At 39.2% G+C, this 17,208-nt stretch overlaps 1 protein-coding gene across 9 annotated transcripts in view; it reads right to left on the minus strand.

Moving 5' to 3' along the window:
- The window catches only part of DAZAP1 (DAZ associated protein 1), a 32,075-nt gene that overhangs the window by 11,932 nt on the left and 2,935 nt on the right, over nucleotides 1-17,208 (minus strand). For 7 of the 9 annotated variants that reach the window (XR_363206.4, XR_009457725.1, XR_002091298.2 and 4 more), the window contains exons 2-7: nucleotides 12,269-12,309; nucleotides 11,558-11,724; nucleotides 11,210-11,275; nucleotides 8,387-8,497; nucleotides 5,124-5,172; nucleotides 479-561 (exon numbers count right to left, since the gene is read on the minus strand). Coding sequence is in view for 6 of the 9 variants with exons in the window: in XM_006267834.4 (XP_006267896.1) it covers nucleotides 479-561; nucleotides 5,124-5,172; nucleotides 8,387-8,497; nucleotides 11,210-11,275; nucleotides 11,558-11,724; nucleotides 12,269-12,309 (517 nt within the window). In the remaining 3 variants the exon portion in view is untranslated. Of the gene's footprint in view, nucleotides 1-478; nucleotides 562-5,123; nucleotides 5,173-8,386; nucleotides 8,498-11,209; nucleotides 11,276-11,557; nucleotides 11,725-12,268; nucleotides 12,310-17,208 lie in introns of those variants that run through there. The other 2 variants (XM_019490898.2, XM_059719533.1) reach the window with 2 other exon arrangements.

Raw genomic sequence — 17,208 nt, forward strand, 5'->3', positions numbered from 1 at the left:
TAGCCAGCTGAGAGATTTCACTGGAATCCTCATTTGCAAGCATGTGGGAGCTAAGACTAACCTCTGGCAAACATCACACACTCATGTAGCGGTGCTCAAAAGGTGATTATTCATCTACTCAATTTAGTCGGACAGAAGTTCTAGTCCAATGGAGCAGGTCACTATTTCTGCGATGTGCAAAGGCCAAAACTGAGCTGTTCACTAACTTACATAAACACTTGGGCCTCCAAAGCCCATTTCCTTCTCGTGGGACAGTCAAGCAAGTCAATGAAAAATTGAGTTCCTTTCCTACCTATTATTTTATGCGTGAATTCCTTTCCTATTATTTTATGCATCATCATGGACAAAGCCTTGAATCTGGATTTTTCATGTTAAGATCCCCCTTGCTCATAAATTACCCATTCTGCTCACCAGTGAAATTGCCAGTTGCCCAAGACTTGGTTTTGTCTTAAGGTAAAATAAAACTACAACTACACACTTTTTTGCCCATGATGTCGTGAAAATGCATGTTGACAGCCTGGTCCACTGATTGTTCGTCCTCGAAAGTAATAAATCCAAAACCTAGCCAACGACGAAGAGTGAATCAAGGTAGCAGGGTGTTGTGACACAAAACAGGATGATGAACAGTATTAGGGGCGGACCAAGGGTTCAAGCAGGGGTTTCAGATAACCAAGGCTTGTGTTACATCATCAAAATCGGTCCTCTGAGAAAACTGCAGTGGGTACTTTTCTGTAGAATCGGGCAATGAATGCCTCATCTTGGTTCTGCACATGCAACATTACAACTTGAACACATTCAAATGTTTTAGGTCCTTCCATTTAATCCATCCATCAAGGTGAAGAGGAAAAAACCTGCTAGAGCAAGTCTTTAATGTTACTGTATCACACCATTAAAAACAATGCTTGTGGGACAGCAGGTTAAAACGAGGCAGCTTTGCTCTTTTCCTTGATCAAGGATTAGGACCCCAGATGAAACCTACACTCTTCCCTATTAGCAACCCTACAAAGTATTCTTCCCCAGAGCTTAGTGCTTGTTTTCCTGGAAAATAGTAAACCCTAAACATGGAAGTAATGTTTTTACACGTAGCTGTTCAAGCGCTAAAAAGTTTACTGTTCCATGGATAAATGAAAAGCTCCAAAAAGTAACATCCCAAGTCCAAGGTTCTCAAACTTCTCACACTTTCTCAAAGAGCACCTCACAAGTTGCCCCTCCAAAATGGCATTCCTATGGGAATCACTGCAGCTGTTACACCCAAAAGAGTATTTCTTCAATATTGTGACATTCTATCTGAATGATACTGCTGGTCTCTCTATTTTTCATCTCCTCTCTCCCCAAGCTGTTCCACTGCTAGCTCCCTGCTGTCTACTTATGCTCCCACCCCCTCCTTTACATCTTTACTACTTGAGGTTCTAGGTCCCCAAGGGTGGCTCATTTCTTCCCTCCCTCTACAGCAATGGCCTTTTAATGAAGGCAGCTCAGATGCATCCTGTTACTTCTACAGGCAACAGGTTTCTGATGCCTGCAATAGCAGCTGGAAGTGAACCAGGGCCACTCGCATGACCCAAGAGCTCCCTGCAGCCAGTTTGAGAACCACTGCGCTGAGGCTGTAGCTGCTGACACGGCCAAGTGGCAAAATAGTGGTTAATTCCACAGAAGGATGGAGCTGGTCCATGCCATCAACCACTCGTTGTCGGTATAACAACCAAAACCCAGGAAAGGTATAACACATACAGTACTTAAAATCCTGCCATTCTTTGGATTACTAGCTAAACAGGTATAGCATTAAAATTAGGGGAAAAACAGTGTGGAATCAAAAGCATATGGAACATGGATGCATTGCTGCTTTTCTGAAACCCAAGATTTCCCCCTTGGTTTGCATTTTGCTTTGCAGCTAGTGCTGACAGCAGCCATATATTGCTCTAAAGCGTTAAACAGAAATACAGTATCTATAACAGTTAGTGTCTCTCTAAGCTTATCCAACTGGGTTGGGTAAGCCCAAAGAGGCCTATTGTAGAGAAGGTGTATATATAAAATACACAAAGATACAGGCCAAAATAGATTGCAGCAGGTCAAATTCTGCTGTCAGCAACAAGAGCAAAAGACATCACTAAAATAAAATTAAAATAAAGAGGAAAAAACTTTTAGCATTTCCCACACACAAGAGACTGGCAGTATAAACGAAGTTTTGTTGGTCTGTGATGAAAGCAGCCTCAAAGCTGAGGGCAGCATTTCATCACAATATATTTGTCTGAAGTTAACTGGAATTCTTAGGCATTGGAGTGAAGGGAAGAGACATCCGAGTCTGAATTACACTTTAAAAATCAGTTTAAAATTAGAGCCTTCCATCTAAGGTGACGAGGGAAAGAAAAAGATGAACGCTATGCAGTGAAGGAGACTGCCCTTTTAACTCTGTTCAGGGGATACAAGGGGGGGGGGGGGAACCAAAAATATATTCAGGAACACAAGTCAAAAGTTTAAAAAGCAACCAAGCACCACACAGTAAGCAGCGATTTAAGAACTCAGCATGGTTACAGATGACAACACACTCCAGGAAGAAATGGGATCCATCACAAAAATCAAAGATTAATTAAAGTGATAGAACAAATCTTCCAATATTCAACCTTTTTGAAGACAGGGATTTACCAACAGAGTAGAGATTAGCAAAGTGCGTTTAAGACAGAATCCAGGGGGGATGAGAAAGCAGGGCTGTGAAACTGGATTGCAGCCAGCAGAAAGAAACCAAACACAGTAAGAACCTGTGAACTACTGAAAAAGTTACTGGTTTAGTTAGGGATAGAAAGCATGAAAGCTAAGATCATGACAAACAGAGCAAATGTTTCTTTTAGGAAGTATTAATGCCAGCTAGATTTGGACTTCAGAAAAGATTTTAAAAAGTGCTGTACAAAAGAGACACTACATCACAGGTAAGTGCAGAACTGCCAGGAAGTTAAGACCAGGCTTGGATACTGAAAACCCAAGGCTAGATCCTGAGAAGTTGGACAACTGTGATTCGCACGAGCTGAGGATCTAGTCCCTAGTGTTCTTGTAAGCAGTTTGAAGTGGAAGTAGTCGAATGCCACAGGGATTAACAGCAGAGCCAATTTTGCCTTCTGGTTTAGTGAACTGACAACTAGGCATGCATTAGGGGACTTGTACAAAGCATAAAGGTGGGAAAGCAATAGCAGGAAGGCAAAATTCAGAGAAAAGTGGATGGAAAAAGAATATTACAGGTTAGTGACCTTCTGCAAGCCATTGTACAGCAAGTTTATGTAATGAATCAAAAGAGCAAGTGTACAGCTCCAATAGCATTTTCCATGAAAGAATGCAAAGTAAGAAAAGCAGCAAGAGTAAAATGTTCCAGATGTATTTTCAATACTCCTTGTTATAAACTGAAGTTTGCCTAGCATTTTCCAAGGGTTTAATGAGGCCATGTATGGAGTCTATCAGCAGGTTTCATGATAGGATGTGACAAGATTACAGAAATGAAGGACAAAAACAAAATCAGAAACCAGAACAATGATTGGATTTGGGTACTTCATTAGCTTTAAAAAGTTGGAGAAATGAAAAGATGGAGTATTGTGGGAACATAACCATGATGGAGATTCCTGGGCTTTCAGCAATACAATGCCTTTTGTCTGTGCTTTACCCTACAACTCTGTGGGTAGGTTGGACGCCTTCTTTTTTTTTTCCCCTCTTTTTTAATATAACTTTAAGCAGAGGAGCCATCGATTTAGACCAGCCATGATTTATAACGCATGTTACTCAGAGGTTGAAATATTTAGCTTAATCTTGCAAAGATGCAGATGATGCAGTAATTACTAAAAGATTTCAGAACTTCAGGCAAGCTTTACCCGTGTGCACTTATCTTGGTCTCCAATGCCGCCTCTATTTAAAGTAAGCTGTTCTACAGCCTTTACTGAATGGATGAATTTGTTTTCTAAGTACACAGAACATATCTGTTGCAAGAGAATTAAGTATGCGTTATCAGGAGAAAAAACAAATATATTGAAACTTCGTTTACACTCCAATAAAGACAAAGCCCGTCCCTCCTCTGACTGTGGAACTGGCCTGTACCTCTGTGATAAATTATCACCTAGAAAGAAGAAATCTAAAGAGATATCGTTAATCACAATCAAACAATTCACAGAGAGAAGAGGAAAAAAGAACTTACTTAACATTACTGTACTTTACTATGAAACACTTAAATATGTCACTAAGGATGTATGTCTAAATTAAAAATAAAACTAAGACTTAACAGCTTAATAAATATGAAGTGAAGAATATCTCTCTTAATAATGAGTCAGAGGAGAAATGAAAGTTCAGATGGCAAACTATTCTCTAGCATGTTTAACATGCTACAAGGTGTTCAGTGCAACTATGCTTCATGAGCTTTAATATTGCCTCTAATAATCAACAGAGATGATTGATGCAATGGAAGGTGGATGACATGAACACTTTCATATTTTGACCAAGGGCTACAGACATGCTACAGACGTGCGTGTTTTTAATCTATTCAAAGTTAGAATCTATTCTGACTCCTTCAAATGTAATGTACCCTCAGGTACAAGGCCTTTTGCCTATTCAAGCATACCCTCTCTCTCTCTCTCAAAGACAATTTCATTTAGTTTCAGAAAAATCAGGGTAGAAGGGGTGAATTTTAAAGTGAAGCCATTTAAACAAAACAAAACACAACATGGATGGGTTCCATTCCAATATCATGTTCAGAGATAAATCAGAACTGGAAGGAGGGAGTGAAAAGCTTCACAAAATAATGCAATTCTAGACTTCAACATACCTTCACGTGAAACAGAAAAAAACATCTCACGAAATTTTTTTTCCCCCCAATATCTGAAACCACACTTGGTTCAGGTATCAAATTTTGTTCAACTAAGAACCAGAACAAAATGAACGTGAAACACCTGACTTTAAAAGCAAAGACACCAAATGAAGCAGTGTATGAAAAGCCTATGCTTTTATGATATTTGTCCAGTGAAACAAATCTTTTCCTGAGGCAGTGTGGGGAGGGGGAGGAAATCTACCTTTTTTGATGGTGTAAAATAGTTTGCCATCTGACTATAGGAGAGGATGAAGAAATTTCAAGGACAAACTAGATCAGCCTTTACCTCGGGGCCTCTGTTTCTCTGCGTCATAGATCATTACAACTTCAGTGACCTGGAAGAGAGAAGGGAAATTCTAGTAACTATGCTACCATGGGAGTGTTACAAGCAGCAGTAAGAATAGGCTGGTTTCCAGCACCCAAACCACAAGGCACAATTAAAGGCTTGATGTAGACATCAATATTTGTCCGTCTCTATTGCAAAATGCAAATAAACTGCACTGAAGAGCAGCACTCCCAACTAAAGTCAAATTGATCTCATATGCTCCTAGGCAGCTAAAATATAATCAGACTTTTCAGTAAGAAGAGTGCAACGCACTGTATCCACTGAAAGGTTTGTTAACTGTCAAAGTTGCTGAGATGCAAACCATGCCAAAAGACTTGAAACAAGGAAATAATTAAATGTTCAGCACTGCCTTCATCAGTTCTATTTCTTAACCAAGTACCTTTCCTTCCACATTTCCCCTGTCATCTTGAACAGATACAGCCTCAATTCCAAACATATTAGCTGGTAAGTACAGGACTGCTAAACTTAAGAAAGTATGTTAAGTATGTTTACCAGCTAATACGTTTGGACAAAGGGTATTTGTACCAAAAAGCTTGCAAAGGAGAATTTTTCCAACAATTTGAGTTGGTCTAATAAAAGATGTCAGATTTACCCAAAGAACCTTGTCTGCCCATGTCCTTAGACCAACACGGCTACAACCTACACCCCTGAAACTTTCTTAACTCCACTTAATGTGACCTTAGACAGGCTTCTATATTACTGTGGAGTACAGTGTCAGTTGCAAATTGAGGTCTTTAGATTTTTCTAGTGATGTTTTAGAAAAGCTGTACCAATGGAGAGCCAATGGAAGCCATGTTTCAAATACGGCAGTGATCATTCCAACTGCCCTCCCTATTTGACATTCCATATTGTAGCGGTTTACCTCAAATAAGTGAGGAAAGCAGGATTAGGATTTCCAGAAAAGCCTCCACATGTTTATCAGTTACAGGATAATTTAATTAGCCTCCAAAGAGTTATGGGAAAGTTTGAATTGAGACTAAATTGTATAAATCCAATTCTTTTGTTTCATACTGTCATCCAGGTTCAAGCACAAGACTCAGCACAACCTTTTCTATTTGCTGCATCCATATTGAGTAGGCTAGAGTTTTCAGAGAATCTATAAAGTCTTTTAGTCCTGTACAACTAACCGTGTATATGCACATGTTGGGTAGTTCTTCTCTATTCCTTTAAGTTTAATGTTTTAACAAATTTCTTCTTCCCAAGGAATTTTTCAGGGTAAAAACTGATCGCACAAAGAACATGATATGCATAGACTGAACACCCAGAGGCAACATTTATTTTCATACCAATTTTAAAGGCAACTGATTTGGATTACTTTAAAGATATCTTATATAAAAACAAAAGTAGTCAAAATAGTTTCTGCCCCTAGATTTGTACAACTGTGCCCTTGCTTAGAAAAAAACCCAAAAAAGCAGAACAAAAAACCCCATTCAGATTAATTTAGAACATCACAATCCAAATCACATTAAACAAATTGGTAGTCATACAAATTCTGGTTCCAAATTATGTGGGAAATCCCAGTCACATTTGAGTTTACCACCGCAGACACTCACTCAAAGGATGTTACTGAACTCTGCTGATTGACGTGTGGCATCATTTAGGACTGTAAGGCCTCTTGGCAACGTGTCAGACTTTTTGACATGCTTGTCCTGATGGCCTATTTGATACTGCTTTGGCTTGGTTTGAGTCATACTTGCTACAGTGTTCATATTAATTCCCACGCATCTCAGAATCAGAACCTTTTGTGTCTTTTTTCTTAGTTTGTATTTACGGGTACTGGCACCTGTAAGCCTGTGCGCGCTCTCGAATATTCTTCCCAGACAGAAGGAATCTATTTCTGTAAGTCCTTTAATTATTTAGCACAACCACCATTGTTTTAAGAATGCTACGAAGGGTCCCCAAATCCTATATTTAAAACACTACTACTTACTTTTAAGGCACTTACACTTAATGGTTGTGGCCTCCTATATCTGATGGAACTTAACCCTGCATCTCTCAAGCCATCCAGAGGTCAGAACTGGAAAGCCACATGTCTGTGAGGAAGAGCCTTTAGAAATTATGCTCCACAACTGTGGAACACACTCCCCGTTTTTGTTTGTAACACCCAGCCTGTTGCAGCTTTTCAAACTAAAGAAATATTTGTTAGCTGTTGCTGTTGATATTTTCAACACAATTTAGTTCCATTGAAAGAAACTTATGAAAACCACTCAAACACCTGAGAGAGATGCCAGGGATACTTTCTGCTGTTCACAGAACTCAAAAAAACAAACAAACAGGTGATCTAACTGAGGAGAGAATGACAAAAGCAATTTCAAGTCACGGTAATTCATTAACATCTCCTGTGAGTCTCTTTGCTTTTACCATTGTTCTCACCAAGACTGACATCATTAATCTTGAGTTTAATTTAGACTTTCCAAAATATATTAGTTTACACTTAATACACAAACTCAGCTTTGAATAGCGGTAGCAATAAGGAGAGGAGGAGACAAATAAGTGCCAATAAAAGTAGGGACAAATATGAAACTAGCAACAACAACAAAAATTGAATTGTCTCATTCTACAAGCAAATTTAGTAAAGTTTCAAGAAAGGCAATTATATCCAAGAAAAAGTACATGAGTAATAATCTAGTCTTTAGAAGTGAAATTCTGGAGGAAAAAGAAAGGACTCTTAAAATAGCAGCATGGAGCTAGTGCTGGATTTCCAAAACAGGGTCAAGATGCTGCAGCCTTCAGCAGACTCTGTACCTGATGGAGGATGGAGAGCTTTGAAGCAAATTCACTGAAACACTGTTCCAAAAATTAACAGATAACTTTCATACCCATTGTGAGGTATGCTCAGGTACCTCCTCAAAGGAGCGCGCTAGTCATAATTATACGCAAGTCATAATTAAACTCAAGAGGGTTTATTCCCTTGGAGGAGGGGAAAGAAGAAAGGAAAGCAGTAGGAATATTTAGACAAAGGAGACAGGAGACGTAGCAAAATAAGCTGTGTACATCAGGGCAAGAGACCTTATGACCAACGGCAAGAGAGGCTTCAAGAAAATAAGTGTTCACTACACTATACTACAAAATGCTGCAATACATTACTATGGCAGTTTATCTAAATTAAAAATCAAATGACAGCTTAATGAAATCAGAGAGGAGGGATGGGGGGGAATCATCTTGTAACCAGCCGATGTCTGCCATCATGATGAATGACTCACCACTCCGAATTTCTTGAAGTATTCCCTGAGCTCAGTCTCGCCACAGTTGTGAGGAATCCCACCAACAAAAATTTTATTTGATTTATTGTTATCGCTCCTGGATCCTTTCTGCTAAATCAAGGAGGATAAAATACTGTTAGAACTAGGAAAACATTATACAATAACTTTTCCTCTGCTGTTACATGAAAGATGGCTGCTCTAATCCATTTTGCGCTCTAAGACTGCACAAAAAGGCATGCTCATATAGAAATCCAGGTTTGGAAACTACCCATGCTGTTTCAAATGAAGGATGTAAATATTCTGAAGAACTGGAGGGCACTGTACTGAAACAATTCTTTTTTCATTTTCAAATTAAAATTAGCCAGCAGGACATGCTGGGCTGGGACTGTACCTGCGAACGATGCTATCATTTGCATTCTTGAAATGTGAAGTTAGCAATTAAAAGCACGATTTCTGATGTTACAAAAACCCGACCGGTCAAACACTGAAATGAAGGTGCATGAACATCTGCAGTGGACCTGGCTGGTGCTGTACCTAGCTATCTATCACAAGGTAGGACTGCATCAAACCAATTAAAGTTATTTACACCCTACAACAGGTGCCAAGACCTGACAATTATTGACTTTGTACACAAATTAAAAAAAGACAAAGAAACCCCACATATACACAACCACAAGTCAGAATCCAGCTGAACTCAATTTGCTCAGTCTAAAGCTAAAAATATTATTCTATTAAATCAAGGACCCAAGTAAAATAGACTTTATCAGAATAACTATTCCATGGAATTTTACTTTACTGAGGAATTCGACCACATCTCTCTAAAGATACTGGTGACAAAAGAATGTAAACAAAATACATCACAAAGCTCCAATCAAATGGTTTCTACTTCTGTTTATTCAACAGCAGATAGGAAATTAGGGGAGAACTGAGTGTCAAGTGACTTACAAGCCCACCATCCAGTTTTTTTAAATAATTTTGGTACTGAGGAACCTAGATCACACTGAAAGTCAACTCAAAGTTAGGCTCTTCCAAGTCACCTTAACACATCTGAAAATGTTATACTTAATTCATCAAAGCCCATTCATTCCTGCATCCATTTTACATAGAAGTTTTACATCAACCTTTAAGAACATACAGCATGAACAAATCTGTTTCCTCTGAACTTAGCACCTTTTATTCTCTTAGAACCAGCTGAGAAGAAACAATATGACCACTATATTACTTTTATATCCATACGGTAATTTTTATAAACATGAACCAAAAAATCTTTTATATTTTCAAGTAGATATAGCTTAACTATCATACAATTTAATTTTAGGAACTACAGTTCCTTAGAAATGGTTCAATGCATACCTTAAGTGTGAGGTCAAAAAGGGGCTATCAGCTGAATTGAAAGAGGCAAAAAGATGGTGCCTAAATACTTTTGCTACAGCTGCAAAGATTTTACCCTAGTTTTCCACTGTGAACAGTGTATTTTGTATTTCACTGGTGACACTTCTCAAAGGAAAAAAAAAAGAAGCTAGACCAGCTAACAAGTCCAGAATTATGGAAACTATTAAGGATATTCTTAGAGGACCTCAAATGGAGAGTTCAATCACCTTTCAAAATCCATTCCTTGACATAAATGACCATGCACTTGCCAGAAACCACCAACAAGTCTACTAAGCTCTCCTTAACAGGAAAGGTGCTGCTTTATAAACATGGATATTACAAAACTTCACCAAATTTAGGGGCATTATGAAAATGCTGAAGCATTTAAATGGTAGTTTGACTTTGTTGCACGTCTATAGAAACAGATGATAACTCCGCTAAATTGGCCAATGTAGCCTGCAGTGTGCAAGCTGCCCAACCAAGGTTTTAACTGCATGAGATCCAAAAGGATACTTTACCGGTTAAAGATAGACTTCCAGGAGATGGAGTGGTATTAAAATTAAACCCAGGGAGTAGATACGGTTTAGAAAGAGAAATACATTATGAAAAGCAAAAACTTCTAAAAGCAAACAACAATCCAGGTCTCTCCTCAGAAAGGTATTTCTTCTAAGCTTCTTCATTTAAGACACACGTATTCAAACAAAATATCTGGTAAAAAACACCCAGTGATTCAAAAGCACAAGCAAACTTAAAATTAATATTGTCCCCCCACCACATGCAAATGTCCTGTCGAGTTGACTGTATCCCTGAAAGTCTTCAGTTCTTCAACTACTGATTTACAACAGCAAGAGAACCAATACCAATGCAGTCTCATTTGAAATCTCACAAATCATCCAATATAGCCTCTCATTTGTTTGTTTGACCTTGTAGATGGGGTCTTCATTATCAATATACCTCCCTGCTCAATTTTGTTAGGCTCCTGTTAAACATATTTATTTACTTCCATACTGTAGCTTGTCATATACCTAGCAGCAGTCAATTTGTACACCACAATGTTAGTTATAACCACAGGGATCTTTATTTAATGGAATGACAATCAACAGCTGCAACCTTGGGCAAAAAGATACTTCCTTGTCCAAACTGAAGTTTGGAAGAAATGAAACTCTTTTACTTGATCAGGGTATAAACATAGCAATTTTTCATCGATAAGCCATCTGGAAAGCAGGCTGAAAGCCAAATGCCTGACTAATTTTAAGCCAGCATTTCTAATTTTTTTATTCAATTCTAAACAGGGTAAAACTTCAGAATTAGGCAGCATGAATAGAAACTGGAAAAGATAGCGACCATGTGTGGCCTCTAAGCTAGAGAAAGATGAGGAGGCATAGTCTGCTGGTCAAGATATGGTTCAGAAAGTAGCCTTTTATCAATACACTTCAAAGGACATCTCCTTACCCATCCCTCCTTCGGCCGTGTTCTCTCTGGTTGCATTCCTCGAGGTGTACATGGCTTTGGATCAATCTGTAAGATGTCCCAAACTGGTCAGTCAGAGCATACAGAATATTCTGCTCCAAAAATGCATTCAAAGCAGCTACAGGTATCACTGTTCTTTAACAGATTGCTTTGAATGAAAGTTACCCAAAAATATTAAATTATTTGTCACTGAATTAAACAAAGCTTGAATCATTCATAGGCCAACAGCCACCAGGTTTAAAAAAGAAAAGATTAAGATACATCTTTAAAAGTAATTAAAAATTATATGCAATAAAAAACAAAAAAACAAAAAAACAGCCAACAACTTACATTTCGGCCATCTAAAGTATGAGGTCTGCTGGCCAGCACTGTTCCCACACAGTTGGGATCTTTAAATTTGACAAATCCAAATCCTCGAGACTGGTTTGTTGTTTTATCTTTCATTATTACACAGTCTACAACTTCGCCATACTGGGAAAAGTAGCTACGGAGAGTTTCTGTTAAAAAACATGGTATTAAACAGAACCAGTTACTGTTAATTTTATGAAGTTACATAATAGTCATCTTCTCAAATATTAACTTCCTTAAACCTAATCAGCAATACTTATATTTCCCCCCTGCCTGCCAAGAAAATAGATCAGCCATGCACTGGAAAACATTTTCTTCTTTTACTTTCACAGATGGAAGAAATCAGTGCGGTAAATTCTCAAAACAAGGACCCATATTTTCCTTTTCAACACTTACAGTTGAAAATCAACATTCTGAATAGGAAACAATCTAGCCTGGCCTTGCCCAGGAAATAAGAAGATAAAATGGCATGAAGGCCATTAGAAGTCAAGAGGTCAAATACGTATTAAGGTTCTTTTATAAAAGCATTACTGTCATTCGTTAAAAAACAGTAAGATTGAGGATCAGGACTAAAGACTCCTCTGGCGTCTGCTCTGGGTACCCCTATATTATTTACGTTTAGCGATCTAAGGAAGTATTAACAACGTTTCGCCCTTTTGCAGAGTTTTGGTAAACTGAGAACATATAGCTTACCTTGTGTTGTACTCCAGTCTAGGCCACCCACAAACAACTTTCTGCAATTCAAACAACACACTGCAGTTAAAGTCTGCTGCATTAAATCAATGCCATTTTAAGTATACAAAAAAATACCCACAACCTGCTGGTGCTCTTGTCCAGCTAATGAAGTACCACAGCCTTTTTGGAAAAGGAGGCCTCGCTCACTGGAGCTGCATTTCTCCTTTTAGGCTTTCAATTTTGTTTGGAAACTTGTGAAAAAAATTCAACCATACTACAGCATCAGTTCTTCCAAATCACAATGAGGCAGAGAATGGCATGTTTACACCAAGAATATTTTACACACATTGAAATAGCAGATATGAAATATGCCAAAGCAGAAGTTAGCCCTTTATAGTTTTATTTCTGGACAGTAAGAAGAGAATAGCCCTCTAACTACATTAAAATACTCAGAAGAGAAAAAGAATCATGTTAGCATCATATACCTTTCTCTCTCTGTCCTTAAGGGTACAATGTGGTTGTTAATAAACTCCACAATCCAGGGAGTATCACAAGGGCCACTAGAGCAATTAACATGTTTTCCAAGAAAACAAAAGTTTATTTAAAACATGCCAGTTCACTAAGCCAAAAAAAACATTTCATTTGAAGCATCCTGGTGTCAGCAAGCTTTCACTGAATCCAAGGCAGGGTTTCAAGAGAATTTTCATCAGATCAACCCTGGGGGAGGAAGGCAGAGACATTGGAAGCCCCCGAGAGCTGTAAAACTGAAAACTCTTCAATCTCACTGCTGCAAAAATGTCCATTTAACTGAGCAGCTTCTGATCAAGGAGGCTTCCAGTTCACAGAAGTTCAGGGCTGGAAGGGACCACATGAGGTCATCGGATCCAGCCCCCCCAGTGAAAAACTTTGGGTTTGGTCCAACAGAACAAAAAATGCTAACAAGCTAGAAACCTTGGTTTTCAGTCATCCATGTGAAATCTCAAACTGTATAGAAAACTTCTGCCTCGTGCTGACAGGTTGGGATATCAAGGCATCTTCAACAGGAAAAGAGAATAATTTATTAAAATTATTCTTCTATGTAGTCAACACAGTGCTTTGTTTAACCATAATTGAGACTGGTTTTATCCGTCTTTTTCAAAACGGTACTTGAAATTAATGGATCTCAAACTCATTAGTGAGCTTTTCAATTATTTTAGTCTCCAGAAATAAGTTTCTCTTACTACTCAGAAACCAGTGATGTAATTAAGTGGTTGCTACTTTGTTACAAGGAATAAGGTCCTTTAGGAACTAGATAAACAAGTCAAGCCTGTTTGAAGCCTAACTCTGGTTTAAAATGATATTAATACTGTCAAAGCCAAGTAACAAAGTTTGTGCGTCTTTCCCTTTTAAAACAGAACATATTCAGTCAAGTTTAACCTCACGTACGTAGCAGTGGACCTGTTGAAACACAGTATTCAGAACTGCTAAGCCAGGTAACTTGAAAAGCAATCAAAACGTACTGCTTAGGTAAGCAGCTTGGTCAGAAATGGTAGTTGTTGGTACAGACAAACACAACCCGCAAGGAGCCTAATAGTGGTACTCTGACAATGACTTCCATCTGGGGCTATCTACAATTACCAAGTCTCAATCCACCTACAAAGGTGGTACTGTTCAATTTACCCATTTCAGAAATTTGAAAGACTAAGTGACTTAGCCAGGGCTATGAAAGTCAGAGACTGAACTAGAAACGTGAACTAGGAGCACTGACTTGCAGACCTCTGGTCCAGCCACTACTTACACTTATGAAGCAACTGTGATTACGGAGCTGACTATGAAGCCATTTCAATGTCACCAAAGAAAAGTAATTCTTCAAACTAGGATTTAATAGAGCTTTCCCCCCTTCCCCCCCCACATGCACCCACAAGTTCATGTTACAGCATGCCCAAAGCATTGACCCATCCTTGTAAGGCAGATAGTAAGATGGCGGGCCACCCACTTCATAACGTTTATCAGTTTTAGTGTGTAATAAAACTTACATGCAAAATAATGGGAGATTCTATAATTATATTTAAGGCCATACTAACCTTTGGCCCTCTTCACCAGAAGCACCAAATTAATAAATGCTCCACCCACTATATTTTGTATAAACCTCATTAGCTTGCTAAAAGGGATGGAATAGTTGACTTTTGGGAAAAGGGTCCTGTTTTTCTGCTTTTTTTCCCAGAGATGAGAAAGTCTAGTCCACAGCTCTTTGTTCTCCACTTGACTGTAAATGTCATGTATGGTATGGGAAAAGATAGCATCTCCCAAAGAAAGGAGAAAGTTTCATTTGTATCTAGGCTGAGAGAGAGAGAAATAAAAAAGCCACTTTAACCAAATGGAAAAATAATGCCTTTCACCTGCTTTATTTATAAGTCAACATCACTGACAGAGAAAGACCTAGTCCCCAAGCGCTGCCATGGAGTCATCTCAGCTGCAGACACAGTAGTACCCATCTGCAGAAACCCAGGCAGTATCATGAGCTAGAACCACTTGAGCTAGAAGCTTCAGGGAAGTAGGACAGTTCAGAAAAAGGTTTCAATAGAATCTAATTTTAGCTCCCATGGCTCTACGAGCTGGAATTTAATTTTTCTTCTCTCAATAGGTGGGGTTTTGTTGTGTACTTCATCCCAGCTGCTCAGAGACACTCTGTCTCACCAGTTTATCCCAGTTACTCAGTAAGTGACAATAATAAAACCAGTAAATGACAGTAATAAAACCATTAAGAATGTAGGCTTAACCAATCTAAAATAATAAACATATCTGACCAATTTTAATATTATTAGACAGTACTTGAAAACTTGCCTGAACAGATCAGCATCCCTTAGTCACTGGTATATAGACACATCACCAAAAGTAACTCAGGTTTCTGGGGAGAAACTGTCCTGCTGCTAAGAACAGTCATCTCTGAGTCCTCTTGAACCAGGACCAAAAAAATTAATGACTGGTGCAATATTCAGCCCTGGGAGTGCCTACCCATCAACTCCTGAAGCAATGCACTGCCACGGCAAACGAAGACGGGGATTCAACCACATCACCTAACCCTGTTAAAAGAAGCTAGTGTTGTCATCCTCCTCTTTTCAGGTGTTGTAGGCCCACTTGCTCATACTGCCAAGGAAACACAAGAATGAGGGCAACAGTAGGAGATTTTGGGAAAACAGCACTAGGCCAGGCTATTGTGTGCTGAAAGTCTTTGCTGTAATGGCACTGAAAATAGCCTCCATAACACCTGCAGCACCAGTGGAAGGAACTCACCCAATGTTAACACCACCAATCAGCAACAGGTCATTTTTTGGTGTTAACAAAGGCAATTCAGTTGTCTGGGTGAAGCAAATTTCCAGCAGGTTAACAAACAGATGGAGACCAAACCAGGTGCTACAATTAGTCTTGCTGGCAATTTCAGTAGAGGCCAGAGGCAACTACTCTTCCTTTGATTCAGTCCCAACAAGACAGACAAGCAGTGTCTCTATATACACACACACGCTGTGGTATTAGGCAACTTAAACTCTTGCTACAGAACAGGTGAAGCTTAGGAAGGACTATGAGGGCCCTCACTACTCCTTCCTAAGCTTTACTTGTTCTGTAGCAAGAGTTTAAGTTGCCTAATAAATACAGTACAGTCGCGTCATATGCGCATTTAACTTGTGCGAATTCAACTTTATGCGGGGGGGCAGGGCTTCAGTTTGTGGTGGCAGCGGGAGGTTTTGGCAGCGCAGTGGTGGCCCGGCAGCACGCAGCCATCCCCCCACCACCCCACGCTGCACCACTGCTGCCAGCTGCACAGCTCCAAGCACAGCTCTGCGGCGGCGGCGGGAGGTTTTGGAGGCAGAGGCAGTCACTGTTAGTCAATCGCTAAAGAGATGATGCTCTTAGCCAGAATATAAACTTGCCTTTTTCTACTAAAATTTATCTACCTCATTTTAAGCCAGTGACAGTTTTTGCTGTAAACCAAGGACTAGGGATTAGCTTTATGCCCTTGATCTACCACACACAACAGCTATCTATGCCAAATTATCAAATATCAAAAAGTTAGACACCAGCTGGAAGCTTCTGCCAGACCAGCTAGTTGTCTGACAGCAGGGAGCCCTCCTATTTTACAATGACCATTGAAACTTTCCGGCTCCATTAGAAATTTTTTCCTAGCCACCCCACAAATATTCAAACAAAAAAGTCGGGTTGGCTAAGGTCAACCATAGCAGCTGTATGTAAATAGAGTGCTTCTATTTATGTGCATGCTATAGAATGCCAAAAGCCAAGACAGCCTTACCCTTCAGCTAGGTGACGGATGGATCCTAATACACCCAGCAAATGCAAATCTAGTTAACCAACCCACCCACTGAAAACAAGACTATAGCAGCAATCAAAAACCAAATAGTTAACTGAAGCAAAATAGCTGCTGAAAGAACACACTGCAAAAGGACTGCTCATCCTGCAGTGTTCATCATATACTATCAACATGTCCTCATGAGTTTTACACAGGCTGGCTCCTGGCCATTTACAGCTTTCCTTGTACAAACACTTAAGGGCAGGGAGCTATTAAAACTCCAGCCATCAATTAAAGGTTTGCTGAAAACAGCCTCTCACACGCACTTTTTTTTTTTTTTTTGAGGGGGGGGGAAAAAGAGGCTGGCTACATACAGCATCCCACGTAATGACACTGCTCTAGACAACCCATAACCCAAGTTGAAACAACTCCCCAACATGAGTCTGATTTTTTTTTAAATCTGAGTCAGAGGTATAAGTTACTCTTTGAAAATTTTAATATATGTATTTTGGGGATAAAAGTTGGACTTCATACACACACACACACACACACACACACTCTCAACTTCGTTTATTTCTTAACAATTTTTCTAAAGTATCCTCTCCCATGAGAATCTCTATATGCACACACACACTGTGCCATTTCACCTACCACTGAAATCCAGCACTTCTAGAAT

The sequence above is a fragment of the Alligator mississippiensis genome, chromosome 16 (assembly GCF_030867095.1).
Source record: "Alligator mississippiensis isolate rAllMis1 chromosome 16, rAllMis1, whole genome shotgun sequence".
Taxonomy (NCBI): domain Eukaryota; kingdom Metazoa; phylum Chordata; order Crocodylia; family Alligatoridae; genus Alligator; species Alligator mississippiensis.